At 38.7% G+C, this 24,445-nt stretch overlaps 2 protein-coding genes across 4 annotated transcripts; both read right to left on the bottom strand.

Annotated features, from left to right (window-relative positions):
* Window positions 1–2,009: 2,009 nt before the first annotated feature.
* LOC6628481 (mucin-22) lies at window positions 2,010–4,319 on the bottom strand. The gene has a single exon (XM_070209121.1). It carries the CDS (start codon window positions 4,016–4,018, stop codon window positions 2,270–2,272), a length of 1,749 nt encoding a protein of 582 aa, XP_070065222.1. The 5' UTR covers window positions 4,019–4,319; the 3' UTR covers window positions 2,010–2,269.
* Window positions 4,320–12,236: 7,917 nt separating this feature from the next.
* On the bottom strand, window positions 12,237–23,304 carry LOC6628482 (lipase 3). 3 transcript variants are annotated; one of them, XM_070209141.1, is made up of 6 exons: window positions 22,630–23,304; window positions 15,668–15,845; window positions 15,239–15,600; window positions 14,985–15,143; window positions 12,561–13,262; window positions 12,237–12,496 (listed from the first exon to the last, which is right to left on the bottom strand). In XM_070209141.1, exons 1-5 carry the CDS (start codon window positions 22,870–22,872, stop codon window positions 12,582–12,584), a joined length of 1,623 nt encoding a protein of 540 aa, XP_070065242.1. In that variant the 5' UTR covers window positions 22,873–23,304; the 3' UTR covers window positions 12,237–12,496; window positions 12,561–12,581. The 3 variants fall into 3 exon arrangements, with proteins under 3 accessions (XP_070065242.1, XP_070065244.1, XP_002052029.1); XM_070209143.1 differs by having other exon boundaries at window positions 12,237–13,262; window positions 22,630–22,750; window positions 22,979–23,304; XM_002051993.4 differs by having other exon boundaries at window positions 12,237–13,262.
* Between the last annotated feature and the right edge of the window lie 1,141 nt (window positions 23,305–24,445).

Here is a 24,445-nt window from a genome sequence, read left to right as displayed (position 1 = left end):
AAAACAAGAGAGGCTCTATTTGGAAGTTCCAGACTAGGGGTGCCTGAACCCTCTACTACCAACACAAAAATTCAGCTCAAGCGGCTCGATTGCTTTAGCAGTTATTAGAATACATAAATTTAAAACTATTAAAAAAAAATCCTGCGATATAACTAAAAAAAACCAAAATGCACATGCACTCAGCACAGAAAATAATACAGTCGCAATTGCACTGCTGTTAATAGAATTAAGACGCAGGCGTGAGGAGGTAGGGATAGCTATAAAATGAAAGAAACTTGATATATATATATTCAACTCGCTACATGTTAAGTTTGGTGACTCTAGCTGTTATAGCTATCATCCGTTTGCCTTTTAAATAAATTTGCAAAAATACATTATACCCCTTTAACTATTTTTAATGGGTTCGGCGGATAAGAGGAGAAGGAGAGAAACAATATTGGTACAAAGATTGCAATCAGAGATAAAGGTAAAGTTATTATTTGATACTTTGATTTCGTCTTTCTACCATCTTTATCTCTCATTGATTCTCTATCATATCTGGGTTTCTCACTCGTTCTTTGCAGATTATAAAAAATGTGAGAGTGAGAGAGAAAGTGAGAGAGAAAGAGAGAGAGAGAGAGAGAGAGAGAGAGAGAAAGACAACAACAGAGACTATTAATATAAATATCTCAACAGTAAACTTCAGTACATTCTAACATGATTAATCACCAAGCAATGTGTATCAGTTAATAAATTGTTTACTTAGTCAGCGGATAGAAAAAAACCCGCTTTGCTTCAACCTTCAATCACTTCTTCTTCTTCTTCTGCAATATAGCCCGCACTCAACATGCATTTTAGCGCCTGTCTCAAGTTCGAATGGAAATGAACGCGTCGTGTTTATTTTATTGCCCACTCTTTCGAATGGGAACGTGATAATCATTGCTAAACCCAAAACCCTATGTCACCTAATCAGATACATACGCATTGCATATGCTTATATACCTATATAGTTATCGGCGAACATCGATGAATGAATAAGCCGCACAGTGTGATTGCCAAACCAGATCGGTAGCTTCGATTTCATGGACCAGTCACCCTCCACGTGTCTGCGACCGAGTCTCAATTGGAATCTGCGTCTGCGTCTGCGTCTGCGTCTGCTTATGCCGGAACATTAAAGCCCAAAAATGTATGACGATTACTTTGGCTAATGCCGGTTTTCAACACAGGTGGGCAGCGCACATTTTTGCTGGTGGGTCGGCTGAGAGAAGTTTCCAAAGTTGTCCAGCAGTTGCAGTTGTTAAGTGCGCTACTTTTAGATACCCTGCACTCACTAGAATTTTAAATTAGACATTTATAACATATATGAATACAAAATTAAATAATTTTCAGTTTGACTGTATTTATATCTCTCTCCCTCTGTCTATATATATATTTATTTATAAGCACTTATAAAGTATATATAGTTGTGTACAAAATAATGTTTTTTTTTCAAAATGCGTACTTTATTGACCAAAAAGTTTCTAAGCACCCTCGTAATTTACCCTCGTAAATTAAGCTGCTCATCTTGATATGAATTAAAATTGAACGCATACTTGATTCATGTCAACTATATTAATTCGAGGGCTTCTTTTAGAAGAGTTATATTAAATTATATGGAACTATAGATAAACGTTAACTATTTCTTAAGTCGGAGAGCTAAACAAGTTAGTTGGCGGCGATTGGCTTCACAGCTGTAGAGCTAGTTCGAATAGTACTCATAAGTGGTTCAGACTGGTTGCCACTCCTCTTAGACACGAATATTTACATTTTCTGTTGACTTCTCTCAGCTGTTGGGCCATGCAGCGTATTTGAGCAGCCACTTTGGCCGATTCTCTCGGTAATATTATGCCATTTATATTTATTTACAAACACCAATGCAAATGCAACACCGAACCCATTTGTGGATAAACCACAAATGCTATACGAATTCATATAAACATTTTTTGTATTATTTATGCAAACTGTAAAACAAACACAAAACGAAATTGATTATTGTAATTCATGTTTTATTTATAATTTATAAAATCGTTTCTTTAGCCACACATTAATTTGCACAACATTTTTTGTATTGTTTTCATCCTCTATCTTTTCGTTTATCACAATATAATTTATGATTTAGCTCGTTTAGAATTTGGAAAATCCACCGCGATACCTTTGTTGTGCTCGAAAATGTATTTAAATATTTTTGTGATTTAGTATGGCAAGTTGACCTTCACAAGGTAATTTTTGGTAATTTGCGTGTGGTGCACCTTTAGGAGCGGTTCGTGCGCACCACCGATGAGTAACCATAAAGCACCTCGACGCCATCCGAGTTGAAGATGCGTTCAATGCGTGGCGCACGTGTTGCCTGAGCTTTCGGCTCGATGGTTGCAATCGGAATTTCTTCTGTGGTGGTGCTGCTGGTAGTGAGGCTGCTCAGGGTGGTGTCGCTGGTGGTTGGGGTGCTGGTGATCGGGATACTGGTAGTGCTGCTTGTTGAGGTGCTGCTTAAGGTCGTGCTGGTGGTGGTCGGGATACTCGTGGTGCTGCTTATGGTCGTGCTGGTGGTGGTCGGGGTGCTGGTGGTGCTGCTAGTTGTGCTGCTAGTCGTGCTGCTTGTGGTCGTGCTGCTGGTGGTGCTGCTGGTGATCGGGATAGTGGTAGTCGGGATGCTGGTGGTACTGCTAGTTGTGCTGCTTCTAGTTGAGGTGCTGGGGCCGCTGGTGGTTGAACTGGTGGTGGTGCTGGGGCTACTGGTGGTTGTGCTTGTGGTGGTGCTGGTTGTGGAAGGGCTGCTGGTGCTGCTGCTGATAGTTGGTAAAGCTGTTGTGGTTTCCGGTGCTTCCGTCGTTGTGCTCCTGATAATGACTGTCAGCATGGACTGCTCTTTGGGCGGTGCAATTGTAGTTTCAGCCACTGAATCAGTGCCGGCGATGGTGTTGCTCTCCGTCGCTACAGTGGCTGTAGTGAGCTCTACCTGTGGCTCTGCGGTAGCGCTTAGTTCTAATTCTGGCTGCATTTTAACATTTTGAGTAACAATATCCGAATTCATGCCACTGAGTAGATTCTCGTTGCTGTGGTACTTAACCTCCTTAGTGACTGTCTCTAGCTGTGGGTCATCGTCTGGTCCTTGCTGGGTCGTTGTCATAAAAGTCAGCGTATCTGCCTCTGTGGTGGATCCCATTAGCTCTGCTGGGTTTTCCATCCATGTAGTTTGTTCCAGACGCATCGAGTCAGTGCCCGATGAAATGGCCTCAAATGGAAGGGGTCCACTGGTATTGAGATCCATTTGCATTAGTGGTAGACTAGTGATCTCCTCGACATCGTCTGATGCGGCTAGCATGGCAGTCTTTTCAGTTGTTAATAAGAGGGTTAGATCCGGCGATAAAGCCCTCTCTATATAGGCCTGTTGCCTCACTTCTTCCATGAGCAAATCATCTGTACTCTGTGCAGTGTCCATGTGTTGGACTATGGCACTATGGCTTAAACCGCTGCGGCCAACAAGCTGCTCAGTGTTTTCTGTCGCTGTTGTGTCTTCCGTTGAAATTTCTGTTGTTGTTGGTATTCCTGTTGGGCTTACCTTTGTCTTTTGGGTTGTTATTGCCGTTTTAGTTAATGTCTTGTTGTGGGATATTAATTTCTCCGACAAATTGGGTTCTTCGGCTGTTGTCGTTGCATTAGTCGTAGAATTTTGCTCCCTCTCGGCACGCTCCCGCGCCAGCTGCTGCAGCACAGAATCCGGCAATGGCTCCTCCGTAGTGGTATGCCCGTAGTCCGACAGTTGTGTAAACGCCTGCATGCCGTCCTCAGTTGTCAGTATGATATCCGAATCTACGGCAATGGTTACCGTGTTAGCCTCAAAGGCGCCCGCATATGTTGTCTCTTCTTCTGAAATCGCATCCGGGGCCACAGTTGTCCTGGCAGATCGAGCGAATGATTGCGTCGCCGACATCGCCAACAGCATTAGCAGCAGCAGCAGCTGCGGCGTCGCTGCCACTGCGTTCATTGGCATGCGCGGCATTTTGGCTTGGAATGCGAGGGCAGTGTTGACAATGAATTTCTGGTCTTGCCAGCAACAACAGCAACAAAGGCAGCAAGAAAAACGCGAGAAATAAAAATAAAAGACCGCCAAACAAGTCGCACGTTCACTTTGCCCCCGTTGGCCTTTTGCTCGTCTAGAGAAACTTGCTCCTGTTCCCAGCTACGGTTCGCTCTCAACTGGTTGAATCTGATTAACTGGTTAACTGATTGTCGGCGGTCGGTTCCGCTCTATGCCGCGATGTTGTGACTAGTTATGTTTACGGCGAGGAACTAAACCGTTTGCAGCTTCAGCTCGCGCTTATAAATCGCCAAAACAGCGCACACTTTAAAGCAGCTAGTGTACCGAGCACGGCCACCAGCTTCGGGTCGGGCCCGGCTCTGTTTTCTGGCAACTCAGCTGTGTCTGCACTGCCAACTGTTTTCTTTGCACTGGGCCTGCAAATGAACTTGAAGAATTTACAGTCTTATTTTTGTTAATAGTTATTATACGTTGTTGTAGCTTGGTCATTTTTTGGCACACTTGGCCCAGTTTTTGGACGGAAAAAATCATCTTTTAATTACGCTTCCTGGTCAGTCAATTTCACTTTTAACGCACTCACTCACCTCTCATTGATCACAAGCCGCTTGAAAACCGGCTTTTAATGCCAATATTTCTCTCATTACGTATTATTGGTCCATTATTTAATGTTTTGTTTTCTTTCAAGTCAATCTTATTGATTGCCGTTCGATTTGTTTGCGGCACTTTGAGCACGTTTTTATCAGATTTCGCCAATCTTGACAACATTTAACAAAGTACCTAAGAGTGATTAGCTTGCATTTAATTAAATATGTAACTTTAGAATAATATATATATATATATATATATATATATATATATATATATATATTTATATATTATTTTTTTGAATAAAATAAAATACTTTCCACTACTTAGCTCATGCAATATTTTGTTGTTTTATCTTATATCTATATTGAGTTTTAGAAACAGGGTATCTCTAAGTCGAGCACTGTCTAGTTATTTCCTGGCTTGAAAATAATTAAGTTTCTTCCTAAACATATACTCAAAAATACCTTACATTGCAATCGAAGGTTTCATATAGCTGTGAAATTATAGAAAATATATTTTCTGGGAAATAATTTCACATGTATAATCTTACGATTTTTTGTAGATCGGAATGCGTTCTGCTAAAAAATGTGACAAAGCTGAAATTGAAATTGATACATAAAAATAATAATGAAAAAGTTAATAAAGCTTATATGAATTAAGCATACAGCGATTAGGCCTGTTGTCATTTGGCTTTGGGTTGGAGATTCTTAATACTTAGTTTTATTAGATTTTTTTTTAGCTTAGCAATTAGAACTCCCGGAACTTTATGTTTTCGCATTAACATTTTTCCTTGATAGCGTTATTTAAATTAATAATTCATTTCTTTTGCTTTTTCCTTGTTTTCTGAGTCACAATTGCTCTATTTAATTGTTTTTGCCGCATGCACATACTTTTCAATTTAGCAATAGAATTTAACAATTGTTTCCACTTGATATACATTCGAAATATGCTGCTTTTCTCCTATGTCTGTTTATTTGTATTCGATTTCATTTCGTCAAACGACGCCTATTGAAACTTGCATTTCCATTTTCAATACGGATTCCATTTCCATTTCCATTAAAAGTAATTTGTAGCAATTGCCAATGAAGCGACGATAATCGTTAAGCAATAATGCCCAAGGCGTCTAAGTTCAAAGCATGTGATTTGCGCCTGGACTGGGTCTTGTGGCTGGGGCTCGCATATTGAAAATTACATTTTGGGCTAAAACAAATTTGCATACGAAGTGCTGTAGCTCAATATTGGCCTACTGAATTTCCAAGCCATATAGCTGAAGCCAAAAGTGAGTGAATGCCTTAGTCCCTCGAAATCGCTTACTTCTTCCAAATGCCAATTGATGATGCGCAAGTGGCGCCTAAGGGCACTTGGTCGCAAAATTTGTATTTAAATTACATTTCGCTCGGGTAAATTGAAAATGTTTTCACTGATTCGACTGCCACTTAAATGCTCTTCCACTTTTCACTTAGCTCACAGTTTTGTTCTAATGAGTTTGTGCGTGGAGCACACTGCGTATGATTAATATTTTGTTTTTTGCTTGATGGCGTCCATCGAGAGTCCTTGCTATCAACAATTCATCATTGGCCCAAACAATGGCTGCCAACTTTTGCATAAATAGCGCAAATAACGCGCAAAATTTACAAAGGTATCCTTCCGACATCCTGCGCGCGCCTGGCTCCTGCTTGGCGACGCTGCTTCAGTTTTGACAAACTAATTTGCTTGGCAAAGTCCTTTTGGACATTTTATGTCATATTTATGTTGGCTGCCAGCCAAGTGGTAAGTGTCCTGCCAGTTTTTGGCTGCTCAATTTAAGTGAGTGCTCGTTCCACTCCCCCACTAGCCCATCGCCACGACCATAAACAACCGCCCCCTTTGACAGCGCATTTTAATGATGCTTTTGAAGTTTTTGGCGTCGACTGAAAGGTGTTGACTGTATTTACACTGGCTGCCACCTGAGTGATGACAAATTTTGTTAGCCATTGTTGGAGCGCTTACAGGACTCTTCATTAGAGGCGATTACGCGCCCAGTTCACTTGCAACTTTGCTCGTTAGTTCTTATCGCACGACTCGTAAAAATCAACGAGTGCTGCCCGAAAGTTCAAATGCTCTTTCTCTATAAATTACATTCCATAAAGTACATTGGCCATGCCCACACACACGCCCACTGGTCAAAAACGTTTCCTGGTTTGTATTATTTTTGAATTTTCCGCTGAGCTCAACAGAAACACAAAAAAAAAATGTCTCTCAATAGTTCGTTTGTATTATTATTATTATTATTATTGTAATGGCAGTATACTTTTGTTGTGGTCGCTCTTTTGAGTATTATTATCTATGGCAATGGTCAATAATTTTCTGTCGAGTTGACACAAAAAATGTTGTGTACTTTTGCTGTTCAATAATATTTATATTGTTGTTCAAGTTTTAATGGCAACTGCTGTGCTCAGTTTTTTGGTCAGATATCAGCTAATTACTGCACTCAGAAAAAAATATATCATGTTGATGGCAAAAATAGAAAGATGCCCACAAAGTGCGTAACAAATTCTACGAACTATAGAAAAGTTCAACTAAATAAGTACCTTTGGAAAAGCTTGGATATTTGAACAATCAACACCTATTATATGATAAATAGCGTTCATATAATATGTCTATATGGTGTATACTATTGGACGACTTTTCCTTGAATTCATGAGAACCGCATTGTTAGGCGCATAGTGGGGCGATATTTAACACACAGTTATCAAAATGAAAAAAAGGTTTCTCAAGCTTACAGATATTACCTTCAATGATGCTTACTCAATAGTCTTTTTTTGCATGGACTAATGACAATTTTCTACAAGGTAATATATGTATAAGTATTTTCGTTCTTCAAACACGTTTACTTAAAGTCAGTCTGGCTTGTGCTTTTCGTCTTTGCTATTATAAGCGTCGCCTAATCTCAGATTGCTGATAATATATTTTGGCTTAGATTTTGCAATTTAACTTTTACGGCTTATCTGCAGTTTTTTTTTTGACTAAAATTCATAATTAATTCAGTTCATTATGCATCTAACTTCATAAGCTTGGGATTAAAAACACACGAGTGGGTAAGGTAAAATAAATGTTTTTACAGTTTCATATTCCCCTTAAAGCAAAACAATGTGTGGCTGTCAAAGCTTTGTTGTGCGTGTGTGCTGTACGTGAGCTTAAAGTAATATAACCAATTGAGAGGTTAGTGAATATTCTATTAATATATTTGTATTTATAATTAATTTTTAAAGGTGCAATTGAAAAATAAATCTATATATTTAATTTAATTGTTATAAAAAACTTTATATATATATATATATTTTTATGAAATATACAAAATATTAGAAGTTTCAGAAATAACGAAAAGTTATGTAAAACATATTTTTATAATAACAAATAAAGCCTATTATATATTTTAATAAAAATAATATTTGGAATATCTTTTGTTGTTTTTTATTGGAGGGATATAATGGGATTAGCTGACTTTCAAAATGTAAGCTTAGATTATGCAATAGTTTGAGAAACTTTTTACTTTGATTTGAATTCGCAGGAATAAACTACCAGCCCAAAATTAAAATACTACTGAAAAATTACCATTTCACCATTTTTATCTTAAGTGTTGTGGAGAAAATGAGGAGTAAAGGCAGCCAATATATCTTATGAAAGGTACAAATACCTGCACTGTTCATTCCTCGTTTTATCCTTATATCCCTTGGTACTCAGAATTATTTTCTTCATCGAAAACCTTACAAAATGCGCTGCCCAGCATCAGTTGGACTTATTGGCAAACAATTGGCCGCCCCTGAAAACATTGTCCTCTTTTATATCGGCATTGAAAGGCACTTGTGATACTCGTGCAACAAATTTGCCAAACAACTTCAAACTCGCAACAGTTTCTAAAAATGCAATTCAATTGCCACTTGTAAAAGTTTCCATGTTAAAGAGTAAAAAATGGAACATAAAAGAGCATTATAATTGTATAAAAAGTACTTTTTTTTAACGAGTTCGGGTATTGTTAAAATTGCATTGTTTGTGCTGGTAATTGAATTACCAGGCAATAAGGCATAAAGAAAAGAGTTGACTGGTTGACAGGGATGCCCAGGCCAGAATTTATGCGCACAATATATTAATACCTGATTAAAATGCCGCAGTTAATGTGAATCCCTTGTAATACAAATGGAACCGCTGCCGTTCGGGGAATTAACCATAAATGAGCTTAAATTGATGGGGTTTGTAATAAATCCTTAAAGTTTATCAGCGAAATGTCGCGAGTAAGGAAAAATAATTCTATGAAATGTGAGTAAATTCTGATACACACACAGCTCTGTTGCCATATGTGCAACATTCATATATTCTTGTAAATGCAATGCAATGTGCGGCTGTAGCTATGACACCAATGAAAGTCTAGAGGTAGGGGCTGGCGCAAGAGCGGGGGCAACACAATATCATTATATGCCAAACTAAGTCAACAAGAGCTGAAAGCCAACCGAAGGACTCGCAATATGCCACGGCAAGGACCACTAATTGACTTTAATTATTTTGTTGTACTTAATGCCATGTTTACACAGAGAAAGAGACAGAGACAGAGTTAGTAAGAGGAAGATAGAAAGTGAGCTAGAAAGAGCAGCAAATCGGAGTGGCCTGTGGCACTTCTGCAAAGCTCACAAACAGCACACAAGATGTGGGCAAAAATCTGCTAAACAAAGGCCATAGAGAGAGGGAGAGGGCGCGAAGAGAGAGCGAGAGTGAGAAAGGGGGAGAGGGTATGTGCGCGTGACAGAGAAAACACAAAAACATGTTGACTGCAAAAGTTAGTTAAAGGCAATGTGCAAACATGTGGGCTGCAGCTCTGGCAGCTAAAACACTAATTAAACTTGTATTTGTGTCAGCTGTGCATTCTGCCATTGCGGCTGCACGTTTGTTATCCTTGTATCCTTGCATTAGTGGAAAACGAAACAAAAAAAAACTGAGCTGCTCAAAAGGCAAAATATAACAAATATAATGCAAGCCGGCCTTAAATTTTTCAACTCTTATATGATAAAATTTAATTCTATATGACATTTTACTAATTTGTAATTCGAGGTATATTATTAAAAGGCAGAAGACGAGACTCGACTTTCTGGTAAGTGGGCGACGACGCCACATTTTGGGGGCTAGTCGAGGCTATCGCTTACAGGCCTTGCTCAAAAACTAGAGTTGCAATTTTTAACAGCGCTAAGACTTTTACGCGGCGCTAGATAATAATTGGAGACCCTAACCTTTAGAATATTCGCATCTGTCCATCTATCAGTTCATCTGACGGTATGAACGTAGTTTTTTATAGTTATTGAAGCCAGAAACTTTCAGATAAAGGGTTATGATTTAAAAATCGCTTCACTTTTTACCCATGTAAATCCCGAGTCTATCTCTCCAGTTGATTTCGAGCAAGAGTCATTAAGTTATATAAAAATTTAGAAAGAACCCTTGCTTTCACAATTCGTTAGGTTGAGAGGCGATCGCTAGAAGCATTCTACCGATAGATGGCACTGTCCACTGTGCCTAAAAAAGAATCCTTTTTATTTCAACATAGTTTTTTGCGTCTTATTTTGTGATTTATGGGAAAGCCTGCATTAGTTTGTATTTTTATATTCTTGCGTTAATCTAAAAGAAAAATTGTATATCAATAAATAATCTTGCATGGCCGGGAAACTTAATCTTTTTGCTATACAAAAATAATATTCTTTTTTTTATAATTTAAAGCTATGCCTCATCATTTATAGTTAGAATATTTTTGCATTTTAATAGATTTTTCACCAGTGTTTGTTGAAAAATATAACATTTGCAATATCATCTGACGGTTAAACTTTTTCAATTTTGGTGAGAAGCGGAAGCAATTTGTGGCGAGCAGACGCCGGATGCTGTTGTCGTCAACTGACACACAAACAGATCCTGTACCGAGCCGTAGAGTCAATATTTTTTATTTCGCTGCGACGGACTGAGTGCAGAGTTGTCAGCCCGCAGATGAAATGAACAGACTTTCGGCTCTTTTTCTTGCCGCCGGTGAGCAAGGCGGCTGTTTGCATGTTTATTTAACAACAGTGCGCCAGGTAAGTTTGCTTACTGGTTGTACGACTTCAATATTAAAAACAGCAAAGTCCTGGCGACTCGCAAATGGCGCCCAGAGGACGACGACAAATGACGCCAATTCATTTTCCATGCAGCTTAAGCTTGTCGCTAAAATGCGCAACTGTGGCAGACAGGACACCAAAGAGCAGGAAGGAATGAAGATGGAGTCCTGCAACGACTGCCTGTGGCGCCTGCCGCTGCGACGGATAAACTTTTCGCGCTGCCTGTCGAAATGAGTTGCGTTTTAAGTTACAATTAAGCGTCGAGCTGTTTGCCCCAATGCAATATTGCCATGCGCTGGCTGAGCCAATGAGTATCCTGCGGTTTTCATCTAACAGCGACAGCGCTCACGAGCCACAGCATCACGCGGTGTTGCGTGCGTTTTAAATCTCGCGAGAATCGAGCATAATTTTTGTTGCCTACTTAAAGGCTGCAATTGCGGTCGCCAGCTGCATACTTTTGAGTAAATTGCTATTATTATTGGTGAATGCGCAAACTGTTGCTCTTAATTATTTAAAAATCTGCTACTCTTTTTGTTTTTACTCGCCGTAACGTGAGGAATATACAGCAAAATGAAGCATTTCAAAAAGCAAACTAAATTAGGTTTGTTTAACTAGTTTGAAAATAGGATTTTGGATTTGGATTTTTTTAAAGAAATTTCCGTTGTGTAAAAATCGACTTTGCAGATTACTTATGAAAATATTAAAGTACGTAATAGCTACGAAAGAACCAAATATTGCCCGATTATTCGCTAACATGTTATCTAACATACCTTAACCAAAGACTCAACATTTATAGTGAGAGCTTACAGCTTAGATACAGATACATACGGTCTGTCATAGATATATAGATATACTCTTACTAGATAAGTACATATTTTTATAAGAATAGAAAATAGATCTGGGAAAGGATAAGGAAGGAAATTAAAAAGCAAGGAAATCAGTTTGATACCTGCAGAATGAGCTTTTTCGCTTATCATTCTATCGATAACTTTTAAAAGAGCTTTCAAAAAACAATTGAAGTTGTTTCCGAATTGCCTTAAAGCTGGAAGTCGAAGTGTAATACATATTTATAATACAGTATTATATTATTTACATGTATAGTATCGTACGATTATAAATGATTGAGATAGAATTCTCACGTGTTTGAAATTTATAATTTCTTATCAACCTATTAGGTCCAAGAAGAAGCATGTATGATGATTTTGGCTGTTATCAATTGAATAGATTAATTATATATTTTGAAAGAGATGCATTGAACTTTATACACGGATAGTGTAACAGTCTAACGGAATAGAAAATCTTTGAATAACTTTATAAATCGCCAAATAACTGTACATGCCTACAATGAGAACTTGTGCACATCACTTTAACTTTTGGTCAAATACTACGAAAATTAATTTGCATTAAATTTAATTTTAAATAAGACTTTCGCATTTAGTTCTCTTAAGTCATAGCTTACTTAATTCAATACAAAGTTAAGCGCATTTTCTTATAATATATTTTATTATTAAAAATACATAAATTTGTACACATACATAAATAGAATATTTGCAGAGAGTGCAACACAGAAAGTACTTATTGATATCTGGTAAATGGAGTTTTTCGATTAGGTTCAAGAGTTCATGTTGGATAATCGGATGAGTGGTGAGCGGGTGAATATGATATTGTTCTGGTTGGATGCTGGGCGTGCCTGAGTTGATGTAGTGGCATCTGCAGCTCCGCGGGGATAGGTCGGAGGCAGACGCTGGGATTAAAGTTTTAATTGTTAAAATGTCATCACAGTCAAATGAAATTACACAAGATAGAACCTTGCCCGCTGCTCAGACAAATCACGCGTCCAATGCGGGTGTGGTTGTTGTGGCTTCCACTACATCCTCGGTTGTGGTTGCCGTTTCCTCTGTTGCTGTCGTCGTCGTTGTTATTGTTGCAGCTGTTGTTGCTGTTGTTGTTGTAGTTGTTGCACTTGCAGCTGGCATCCTTAACTCCTGTTCCAATCTATGGGGCAAGTGGACATTAGGCGGCAAAGCTGATTGAAGCGTTGTCTGCATTTGTATTTGATTCTGGAGCTGCTGACGCTGCAGCTGCATGGCCAGGAAGCTGGCCAAATTGGCCGTCAGCTTGGCCCTGTGATTCTCTACGCGTCGTATGTTTCGCACCAGACGATTGTAGACCAGCGGCTTCACATCGATGGCCCACAAAAAATCCAAGTGGTTAAAGCGCTCCATCGGCACCAGATACTTGTCGATCACATTTGGCAGCTCTCTGGCCAGTCGATCCACGCCTGTCGTCGACACGAGCAGATCATTTACTGAGTAATACAGGGCAACTGGCACTTTTACACGTGAAAGATCGTAGTCTGGCGGCGTCATGCGATTGTATTCCAATTGATTCCTCAAATAGCCCCGATCGAACTTGCGAAAGTGCCCCGATTTCATCAGCTGGCCAAAGTGCTCCAGCTGCTTGATCGAGGCACCTGAGGGCGTATGACTCAGCATGACAGGCAGCATAGTCTGCAATTAGATCAAAAATAGTATTTTTGTTAATTTGGGATAGCTTAAAAATGGTTGTATGTAACTTGCTTAACCCGAGCCCAAGACACAAATCTTTGTAAAGTTCAAATTAATATGAATTGCAAGACTTGCATGCAGACAAATAATACTATTAATTACTGTCAAAGCAATACAATACTATAACTTGTTGATGTGGATCATAAAGTTTCTGCAATTTTTAATTTTTACTATCAAAAATATATCATATTATATCGTTGCATCCTTTTGTAATATATCATAAATATAAATTTCAAACTTTTTTTAATAACAAACAATGCCTTTAAGTTCATTACGAGTTGTTTTACCAGAAAGTGTACATTTCCTCAATATCATATGTATCTGTGGCTAACCCCTCAACGCTGACCTACTTTAAACCAACCTTGCCGAGGGGTCATATTCGAGTGCGTATACGCACTGTGAGCACTTGACAATTTTACCACCTCCTTGTATATGGCCCAACACTACGCCTGCTCATACAAAGCTGGCTTGGGGAAAGGGTCATGGGTCAGAAGGACGCCTAATTTGCATGCATTGTCGCTTATTTGGGCTGTTCACCGTGCTCAGCCTGTGTCAGTTAATTTCGCTCATTTTCCCCCAGGCACAACAACTACTATAATAATAGCAATGACAGGGAGAAGTGTCGGCTCCCAATGGCATTATGAATAATAACACCACACAGCAAACACTATACACCTGCTGCTGTTCATGTTTTGCATGTAATTTAAGCCTCGCGCTCTCCATTTTGTGGGTCATAACTTCAAATTTGAGGATGTTCAATTCGTGGTCGGTTATAGTCAATGAGCACAGTTTTGCATTAAGCTAAGTTAATCAAGTGGCAGATAAAGAGAGTTTAATATCTTTTATAGGCTCTGTGTAGGGAATTTAAAATCATTTAAGGCTGGCATATAAGGAGTAACAAAGACATAAGACATAACAAAGTATATAAGTTTGATTCGGCAATATGAGAATCCTTCAATTTAGGCACGTAATAGGCTGGGATCTCATCAGTGAGTAAAGCAGAAATCTGAAGATTCAAAGAATTAAATCATTCCCTTTATTTGTATATATCAAAGAATGATGAGATCATAGTGTAGAGGATCCTATGTCAATTGAGCTTCCCATCATTAAAAAGCAAAGCTTAAGGCTTTTATTGAAAATACTGGGCAGACAAGATCCTTGCCGCTTCTTTGGTTAACTTTATGAAAAAGATAAGCTAAACATCAATTTAAAAATACTTCGTTACACAATAACAACCCACTCACCTATGTTACCCTTACAACAAATTTTAAAGCCGCTTCAGTAATAGCTCCAAATTAATATTATCATTTAAATAAGTTGAGATATTAACCAACATTCTTCAGACTTTACACGCTTTAATTGCTAGCTTAGGAGCCCTGTAGTTGCCCAACTGTAATTGAGCTCCAAATGAATCCTACCGTGCTCTCCCTATCGCACTTAATCACATCGATAGAAAACCCATTCAAAGGACCGCAATGGGCAGGCAAATGAAGTGCGAACTTAATGAAGACAATCGCATCGGTCCCAAAAAGAACAACAACATCAGCAACAGAGTATCGAATGTGAAAATGGAAAATTCAAATCAATGTCCGCAAACATTTTGGGGAAAAACATGGAAAAATGTGAGGGAATGAGTGCTGGGGCCCCAGCCGGGAGCCACATTACCTTGTTGAGCTGTTCGGAATTGTAGCCAGCGACCAAAAACAGGATATTCGAGCAGACATCCTGCGTCATGGCATTGTCGTGGCACACAACCTGACTGTGGTCCACGAGGAATTTCGTGTTGGGCATGAATTCGGTGATGCGCAGCATTCGCGTTGCCGCCTGTAAAATAAGACCGCAAAAACAAAAAAAAAAAGAGAGAAAATCGGAAAACAGGTTAAATCGAATTAAGGGAATGCACAATATTCGCAATTTACCGTTAGGAAATCCAGAAACAATACAAGAGTGCGAAACAGGGGACTCTTCATATCGTGTATGTAGGCAATGGGCGCCAGTGCGTGCATTGAGGTGATTTTCTGCGAGTAGGCGGGCTGCTCGGAGCAGAGCACCCAAAATATGGCCGTGCCCTGAGAGTGACCAATATAATGGAGCTGGTCGTAGCCCGTTTTGCTCAGTATATAATCAATATTTGCGGGCAGATCATATTTGCCCATCTCATGGAACGTAAAATCCCAGAATTCCTGATAGTCGCTGTTCAAGCTGGTGTGATTCTTCGAGTAGCGATTGCCACGCGAGTTGCCCATCCACACATCGTAGCCCAGGTCGGAGAGCATGTAGCCTGCAAAATAAGCCCAATTATATAGTCAGCAGCAAATATATTATATACAATCTATTCATGTACTTACCTAGGCCCGACTTGGGCCCCATCAGCACCCAGGTCGCTGAGGTATCCAGTATGCCGTGCATCAGGAGAACCGGCTGCGCTCCCTTCTTTGGTATGCGATGCATTTCCAGTATATATCCATCCTTGGTAACCACTGTATGCGTCTCCGATGGATAACCGTATTTGCGTATTAATTTCGGCTGTTGAAAGAGACCGCCAGCAAAAAAAAAAGGAATAAAAAACAAGCAAGAGAAATTCCATTAGAATCGCAAGTGCAAATCATGGCAGTGTGAAATTGAGTTGCTGCCGCCCTGACCCGCCCCGACCCGCTTGGAAATGTCCGATTCTCTTTCCCCTTTAACACTGCCTGCTTTTCCAATTTGCATAACTCTGCGGCCCAGGTGGAGCTGCTTCGGTTGCCAGCAGCGACATCGTCTGGGCCCTAACCACAGCAATTTGGGCTAATGAATTTTAATTTATAGCATCAACAAGTTAAACAAGCTGTAGACTATTGCAACACTTCTGCCGCCTCCTGTGCTCCTGCCTCACTGAGTAATTTGTTATGCTCAGGCATTTTATGAGCAGTAAAGGATAAAGTAGAGTATTTTGGACAAAGATTTGGAAGCAAATGAAAACCAAATAAAAATATTAAAAAATGTACCGCTTAAATCAAGGAAATTAAATGCCGGAGGACTAAAGATTGTTTTGATTGAAATCTATCATGAAGGATAATGCGAAAATCTTGATTATAGAGGAATTCGGAATGCAATTAAGGTGAGCATGGAGGCCAGGATTATTTTCGTTACGAAAGAGAAACCATTGAGAATGCAAAGATCATGGGATAACAATGACGATTTAGTATTAGAGGACTGAGCTTTAAAGAGTAGGCACCTATTTAAAGCACATAAGTGAACGCAAACTGACCATGAGGTAGATTTGTAGACAAATATAATTAAAGAAAAAAACTGAATTATACTGACAATAATCATTGATAAGCCTTGATCATAGAGAACATGAAGGTTATGGGCACACAATGGGACAATAATTGTGATGATAATGGAGTATGAGTAAAAAATTGTCTAAGCTTTAAGGGAAAATTATTTTTAACTTCACCTTGGCATATAAGCGACATGTACTAAGTATTAAAATCACCTTGAAGGAGACGTGGCTAATGGATAAAAGAAAAGTATGACCCGTTAATTTACTGACTGGCTGATAAAGTCTTAGAATTAGCCCAGATACAAATCTATTTTGCAGCTAGACATGCAGTTGATTGGTGCTGGTTGTATGTTTATTGGGCAGCACATTTGAAATTAATTCAAATACATTCTGGAAATGTTTCCTGTTAGAGTTAATTAGTTTTCTTTACTATTTTGATGGGCAAGTGTTGTATCGAATCAAAACCGTGCCGCCGCGGCGTCGCGCGTGCCAATAAAAAATTTCTTTATTAACACCCGAATGCAAATGAAGAGCTTGAATGACTAATCATAATTTATTTGATCAATCTGAAGCTATAAGACATAATAAATATTGGTATTCCGAAATAGAATTTCAGTTGATGCGACACAGCTCACAGGGGAGTCACGTATTACGCATACGCCGCGTATGACAGCATACCCCTCTTTTTCCGGCTGTGCATAATGTTTATAGATTTTTAATGTTTCGTGATAATTTTGATAAGTCTTTCAAGAGTTATACAATCGTTGGTGTCGGTGCCAAAATAATTGTTGGCTTATAAAACAATAGCTGAAAATTGTATATGCACGCGATTACAAAAAACCCAGATACAGAGAGGGAGAAAGAGAGAGAGAGAGACGGAGAGAGAGGGAGAATTATAGGGAGATGCCTTAAAAAACACAGTTGATGTGTTTGGCATTTTAATTAACCTTGGCAGCGAATCGAAATAACCACAGCTGAGCAACAGCTGAGCGGCAACAACAACAAAACGCTCATTTAATGGGTATTAACAATTGCATTGGCCAACTGACTTTGCCGGCTGGTTGGCCAACACGAGGAAGTGGTACCGCGAACTGAGCCACTAAAATATTTCTTTCCTTTTTCACGCTTTTGCCAATGTTTGGGCATAAATTTGAGGTGTGTTGTTTTATTTTGTATTTTTTCTCTTTTTTTTGGCGATTTCCTAGCGCATTTGTTATGTAATTTCTTTTGTCTTCTCTTTGAAATGCAAAGAATAAAAGGCCAGAGCTATGCCATTTCAACAGCTGTCCACACTGTCAGCTTTTGTTTTTCTTGGCAAATAATCGCTTGACACACTTTTCACGCCGGCCAAAATGGCACAGCCAATATTTATTTAAGCCACAAGGCGCTGGTAAAGTTGTTAAAATTCGAAAAAAGAAGAGACGCTGCCAAGTTGCAGTCGCATCTCACGAGCAGCAGCTGTTGGTATTCCCCGCCCCTTAAGTTGTGGCACATACTAGTGTTGTAAAAAGCTGTTGAAATCTACGCAAAATGTGTGGCAATCGAAAACGCAACAAGTTGCATTTACACATATATTTTAATTTCTGCCTACAGATAAACATTTGCAAATTGCACCGCATAAATTTCATTGTATAAGCATCTGTACTTGGGCTCTATGGTAAAAAGAGTTGGCCAATTTTGTAAAAAATTTTAAAGCACTTAAGCACTTTTATCATGGCAAAGACATAAAGCTTCGTTTGTTGTTGTCACAATTAATTGGGCAATAAATAAATGAGTTGGTTCAACATTAAGCTTTTTCATTGGTATTTTAAAGGATTTAAATTTCTTTAATTTAAGAAATGTAATGAAGCTTTTAGCTATATAGGCATGCAGCTCACACTTATTTGATTATTAGTTAACGCTCTAGTATTATGAAGACTTTACAACATCACATTAGCTTTAACTTTGACTAAAAACTGTTTTGCATAACTACATCAGATGTTAATTAAAATATTTTATTAGCATTTAACTCCAACTTACTGACATTACTACATCCTACCTCCAAGCTGCCCGCTTGCACCGGCAAATTAAAACTTTTTATCACGCATCAACAAATAGCCAGCAAATAATTTAAACTAACTTCGAATAGCGAGTGCTGTACAAATATTGCACAAAGCAACAAAAATCATATTTAAATATTTATTTTTTTACTCAAATTAAAAGCTACAAACTATAACGAAATACAGGAAAAAAGAAGAGAAGGCTAAGTAAATAAATAAATCAGCAGATCCATAAATGTGGCAAAACTGTAATTAAATGAATGCGAGTAGGTTGTAAACTGGAAGATAAATAAACCGGGACCTATGTCAATCCGAAAATATTTTGTCTACTTTTTGGGTTGTTTGTTTGGCATTTACCGTTCCGCTAACTGAGCATATATTTTAGGCAAAAATCCATCTTCATTAGCACCTAAAACATAATTTTCGTTTCGCATCTTTTGGATCGCATCATGACCCACTAAACGTTGCGTTTGTTGGTTTGTGTCCATGCTAATTATGCTAAACTTGTATGTGAGCTGGACTTTTAGGCGTGGCTTTGTTTATACACGCGTTCGTATTATTGTTGTTGTTATTTTTATTGTTGACATCTGTTTTTTTGTAATGTCAATGCAAATTTTTGTACGTATTTTATATTTGTTGATGGTTTTTATGGACTGCGCTCATTTACATAAAGCACTTTTGATTTCTCGTGCTGCGCCACAAGGAAACCGCACCACTTTTGGTTTCGATCAATATCGATCTTCACTTCGCCCATTTTGTAACCGACCTTGATATTGACATCTCTTATCGTGTCGTCGCGCACTTCGGCACGATCATAACAATCATAATGATCACCATTATAGTTGACCGGCAGCTATTCGAAACGTCTCGACGATATCTCAACCAGTTTTTCTATATGCATGTGTATTTCTTTATATGCTATTTGTATTTCTGGTCTTGGCTTTGCCATGGTTTTGCATTTGTTATGCGTTTGTTGGCCTGACATCAATTTAATGACATCAAAACACAAAGGTTAATCACATTTGAACTTTTGCTTTATGCCGATCAATCGGGCTAAATATTATTAATGTAGAGCATACGACTGTTAATTCAATGCATCGCTTATCAAATGCAAAACAACAGTTAAATATCTTCGATCATCTTTTGATTACATTATAAATTATATTTTTAAATCTACCTGGCTAGTTTCCTGAAATGACCTCAAGGACTTTTGTAGATAACTTTATTTTATTTTTTCTCTAGATTTATATACTAGTTATTTAGGTTGTACGCTTTCTTAATAGCATAATGATAGAGATGGAATGTTGTTTTTAATGTTGTATTTAATTTTTTTTAATACAGAACTTTTGAATAAAACTTTAGAGTGAGCTTTCTTACAAAACACACACTTAAGCTTAAAACTTATTACACCTAGAGTAAAAGGTACCTTTATCTGTTCGTATGCTCCTATATTCCGGTCGCCATTCCAGACACATTTCACCTGTCCATTTGTCAAACAACGTAATCAACTTGATGACAACAATTTACAAATCTGTTCGCCTTTGGCATGCAAAAACTATGCGGAAACTCTTCAAATTCAAATTAAGGCACTGCCAAAACCTAAAAACAAGAAAGAAAAAAAAAACAAACAAAAACTAAAGCTACAAGCTAAACAAAGGCAGCAAAGGCAAAGTAAACCAAACCTTACAAGGAAAAAAATTATATATATAATAGAAACGATTGAGGGAAAAAAAGTATTGCAATAGCATTTCCTTATTGTTGTAATGTGTATAGCTGGCTTTCTTTAAGCGACAAAAGACAGTCCAGATGCATGGGCCTGGCATTGTCCCAGAGCTCCAGAGATCTCAAATCGTTGGCTGGGCATGCCAAGTGTTGGGCACGTGAGACGAAGGCTCCTAACCCATATTTCAAAGTCAGTCAGCCAGTCGACGGGTTAGCCTAATTGCATGTTGATTATTGTGTACGTGTGCGTGTGAGTGAATGTATGTGTATGTGTGTGTGTGTGTGTGTGTGTGTTGACAATTGACAATTTGTTATTGCTGCTATTAAAGGTGTCTCTCCCTCAATACGCTCCCGCCTCTTCAGTCTCCTCCCCAGTCGACGATTATGCAATTGGCAACGTGCAGAAATTGTTGAAGAGTTTGTTGGGCTTTGCTTTTTGGTTCGCTTAGTTTGTTGGCCACATTTGTAAGCCCAGCCATGACTTTGCATAAGATTCAGTTTCGGTTTCAGTTTCAGCCTGTCAGACTTTATAATATCGTTACCCGGTTGACAATGCTCGTATATCTCTCTGTCAGGTTTAAGACGCACGTAAATCGCATAATGCACGTTACGTTATCACGTAACTGCCAGCACCCGCACCCCCGTCCACCAGCCACCCATGTACAATCGTCTTCTTCTATTTGGTAAGTTGTTTTTGTTGTTGTTTGGCGTCTCGTTAATAATCATTTTTTGTAGTCGAGTTTATTGGCTTTGTCAATTTTCGCTTGCTTGTCATTATTGTGCATTATTGATTTTAATGGCAAGACTAACCCCACCTTTGAAGCGTATGTGGTAATCCTCTCTAATGTTTGCTCTTCAAAATTTGTCTTTTACCCTTGATGGTTAGCTGCTAAAAAAAAAAAACTATTGTGTGCATATTTTAAGCCAGGTCTCTTTTAGTTTTCAAGGGTTTTTCAATTTTCATGAAATGCAAATTTTGGTTTTATTTCGATGTGACCTTAGAAAAACCAACGTCAACTGCATTTATAATAATAATGATGTGAACGTAAATCGAATTTAATTGATCTAATTGTAGCCACGTGAACTGGGCCAACTAACGGACCAGCTAGGGCTCCAAGGTCGTCGTCAGCCGCGCATATTTTTTTTTACCTTTTATAATCATGTGATAACAAACATAACAACTTTTAAAATTGTATTTTATGTAAATTTAATTTGATTTGACATAATATTTACTTACTCAAGTGTATTTGAACTTGAACATTTTTTCTTATTTAATTTCAATTAAATAATTTGCAGTTTTTTCACTCAAGAAAATATTATATTAGTTATACATTTTACGATTTTTGATATTATTTGTGTAATATGTTAATATTTTTTTATTGTCTAATAGAATGAAAAAGCTACGACAACTTTTAAAAAAAGGTTGCAACTTTTCAGATATTAAACAGAAATGCAGCAAATTCATCGGTGTGTAACAAATTACTAGAATTTAAATAATAAAGTCTTATCTGAATTATACACACTTTTATTGCCATAGCTCTTACCCCAGCTTCTGTTTATTTTCGAATTCAAGGAAATGCATTTGCTTACCCTTCTCATCGGTCACTGATTTGTGTGCTGATTAGAGCCTTAGTAAAAATTAGCGGCAACGCCATAAAAAGCGAACAATAAATCGCACTATTCGAAATATAAAAAAGTCGCAAAGTCTGCGGCTGATGTTTTTCGCACACGTCAGTTGACCATAAAAAGAGTCCACACTAAAATCACACTCGAAATAAACTAAGCAAGACCCGAGGAACTTGCAACGGGTATTGCATGTGGCAAACAAATAGAGTGCGACTTCTTCACGTGCTTGGAAATGATTAGAGCGACCTCCGGCTGCGCCGCCAATAATAAAGTTCTGATACTAAAAACTTGGGGAACAACTGGGCGCAACTAAAGTCAACGAACTGCAGAAACTGAGGAAACTTTCTTTTGAACGGAAAGTGTGAAGACAAAAAATAAGTGTAAATTTATTTAACATAGAAAATTTGTTGAACCGAAATCATAAATAAAAATATGAAGCTGGTGGCGGGTAAAAACTGGGGCCACAAAGCGCACTGAGAAAAGCTGAACCGGTAACAGCAAAGGTAACAAAGGTACCAACAACAGCAACAACAACTGTAACAACAATAACAAATGTCAATGCCAACAACTTTGGTTTTCGGTTTGCTTGAAGTTAGCCCTGTTTGCCACACCGTGTCTTTTTTCATTCACCCGGGTTGCTTGGCGGTGGGTTACTTACCGTTATCAGCGAGGCATCTTCCAGCACATCGGACTTGAGATTGCGTCCGCCACCAGCCAAATTGGCATTGCTGGAGAGTAGGACGCTGTTCAGCAGATTCTTGAAGCTCAGCGAAGTGTAGCTAAAGGGCGAGAGTATTGTGAAGGCGCCGGCGCTGCCGCAGACCAGCAGTGCCACCAGGCTGTGCAACAGCAGCGCCGTTGGCCATGAGCCAAAACCGCAGACGCGACACTTTGCCCACATCTGGCAGAGTCACAAGGAGAGAGGAAGAGAGACAGAAAGAGGGAGAAAGAATGCGAGAGAGAGAGGGAGAGACTCTCACACACACACACACACTCACAACACTCACTCGACAAATTGGCAATGCAACAGTTGCTTGCACCTAAGCGTAACGATTACGTCGCTTTATAGCTTATATACCCCCTTAACCGCGACCGAAAATCGAAATTTCACTTGCAACACTTATTTTTAATTTTTAATTTTATATTTAGGTACGCTTGTGCCAGCTGCCACTTGTTGCATGGGGCATCCTTAGCGCAGGCAAGGATTATTTCGTGATTATTTTCGTATTATATAGTCTAGTATTTAAAATACGATCGCTCTATAAGTTGGCTAGAAGCGCACGCGCTTTGGACGCTACGGACAGGTTTCACTTGCCAACCGATTCGCTGGAGCTTCGTTACTCAACTGACTTAAAGCGTTGCCCACGACTCGACAGACAGCCCAAGCTTGAGCCGGGCCAGCACTGCGGCAAGTTCGATGCAAACTTGTTGCAGCTTGATGCCTACTGATCAACCATGTTGATCAATGCTGTTGTACGCTGACTGATGACTGCTAATTAAATGTGGGTACTTAAGTACGCAAGTAATTAAAGCTACTTATATCTGACGAAAAATTAATAATGCTAACCTATCTAATATACTTTTTGCTATTGTTTTTGTTTTTAAAATTATTTAGGCTCCTAAATGAAAAGAGTGTTTTATGTCTGTTTAGCAAAATAATTATAAATAATATGAAATAAGATGTTTAAAAAGCCACTGTAGTAATTGAATAATAATTCAAAATTATTACCCTTATTGTGAAACAAATTAAAAATCTAGAGTACGAAAAGCTATGCTTGTCTCATTTTTATTTCATTTATATTAAAAAAGTTACCTTTCAGTAAACTGTTTTTTTTTTTTTTCGAATAAAATTTCATTAACTTCATAGTTAATGATCTAGAGCTGCCGAATACCTCGCAGCTGACCTAGCTCAATGAATTAGTCCCATTGAATCATATTAATTTTGGTTCCAACACGTTCGACGCCCCCATGGGACGTACACGAGCAGTCCGCTGGTTGGTTTATCTTTCCAGCTGCCAAACACTGATCTATTATATTATCAAGTTGTACGTTTGTTTTGTCTGCTGGCGACGTGACGTTTGTAGTTGTTACTTTTTTCTTTTTGCAGTGCAGCGCGTGCCAAGCAAGTTTTTTGCCTAAGTCTTTCGTTTTTCGCACTCAGCTCGCTTCGTGTGGGCCTTTTCGGTTCGTGCCGTTAGTCGTTAATACGTTGACTGTGGTTGTTATTGTTTTTGTTGTTGTTGCATTTGTTGTTGCTGGTGTGCTCGTCGTTGTCTTTGTTGTTGTTGTCTTACTGACTCGGTTTCAGCTTTTGGTGTTCCGTCTGCTGGCCCCACCACCGCTGCCAAGGTAATTGCATTTGCACAAACCTCAAGCTCCTCATCCACGGTCCGCCCCACTGCTCTCCAAATCTAGCGGCATTAACTATCAGCTGGCAGCGCCTGCTTTCTGCATTGGGATTCCGCTGGAGTTTA

The sequence above is a fragment of the Drosophila virilis genome, chromosome 4, assembly GCF_030788295.1.
Source record: "Drosophila virilis strain 15010-1051.87 chromosome 4, Dvir_AGI_RSII-ME, whole genome shotgun sequence".
In the NCBI taxonomy this organism is placed as follows: domain Eukaryota; kingdom Metazoa; phylum Arthropoda; class Insecta; order Diptera; family Drosophilidae; genus Drosophila; species Drosophila virilis.
This window is presented reverse-complemented; position numbering and strand designations above follow the sequence as displayed.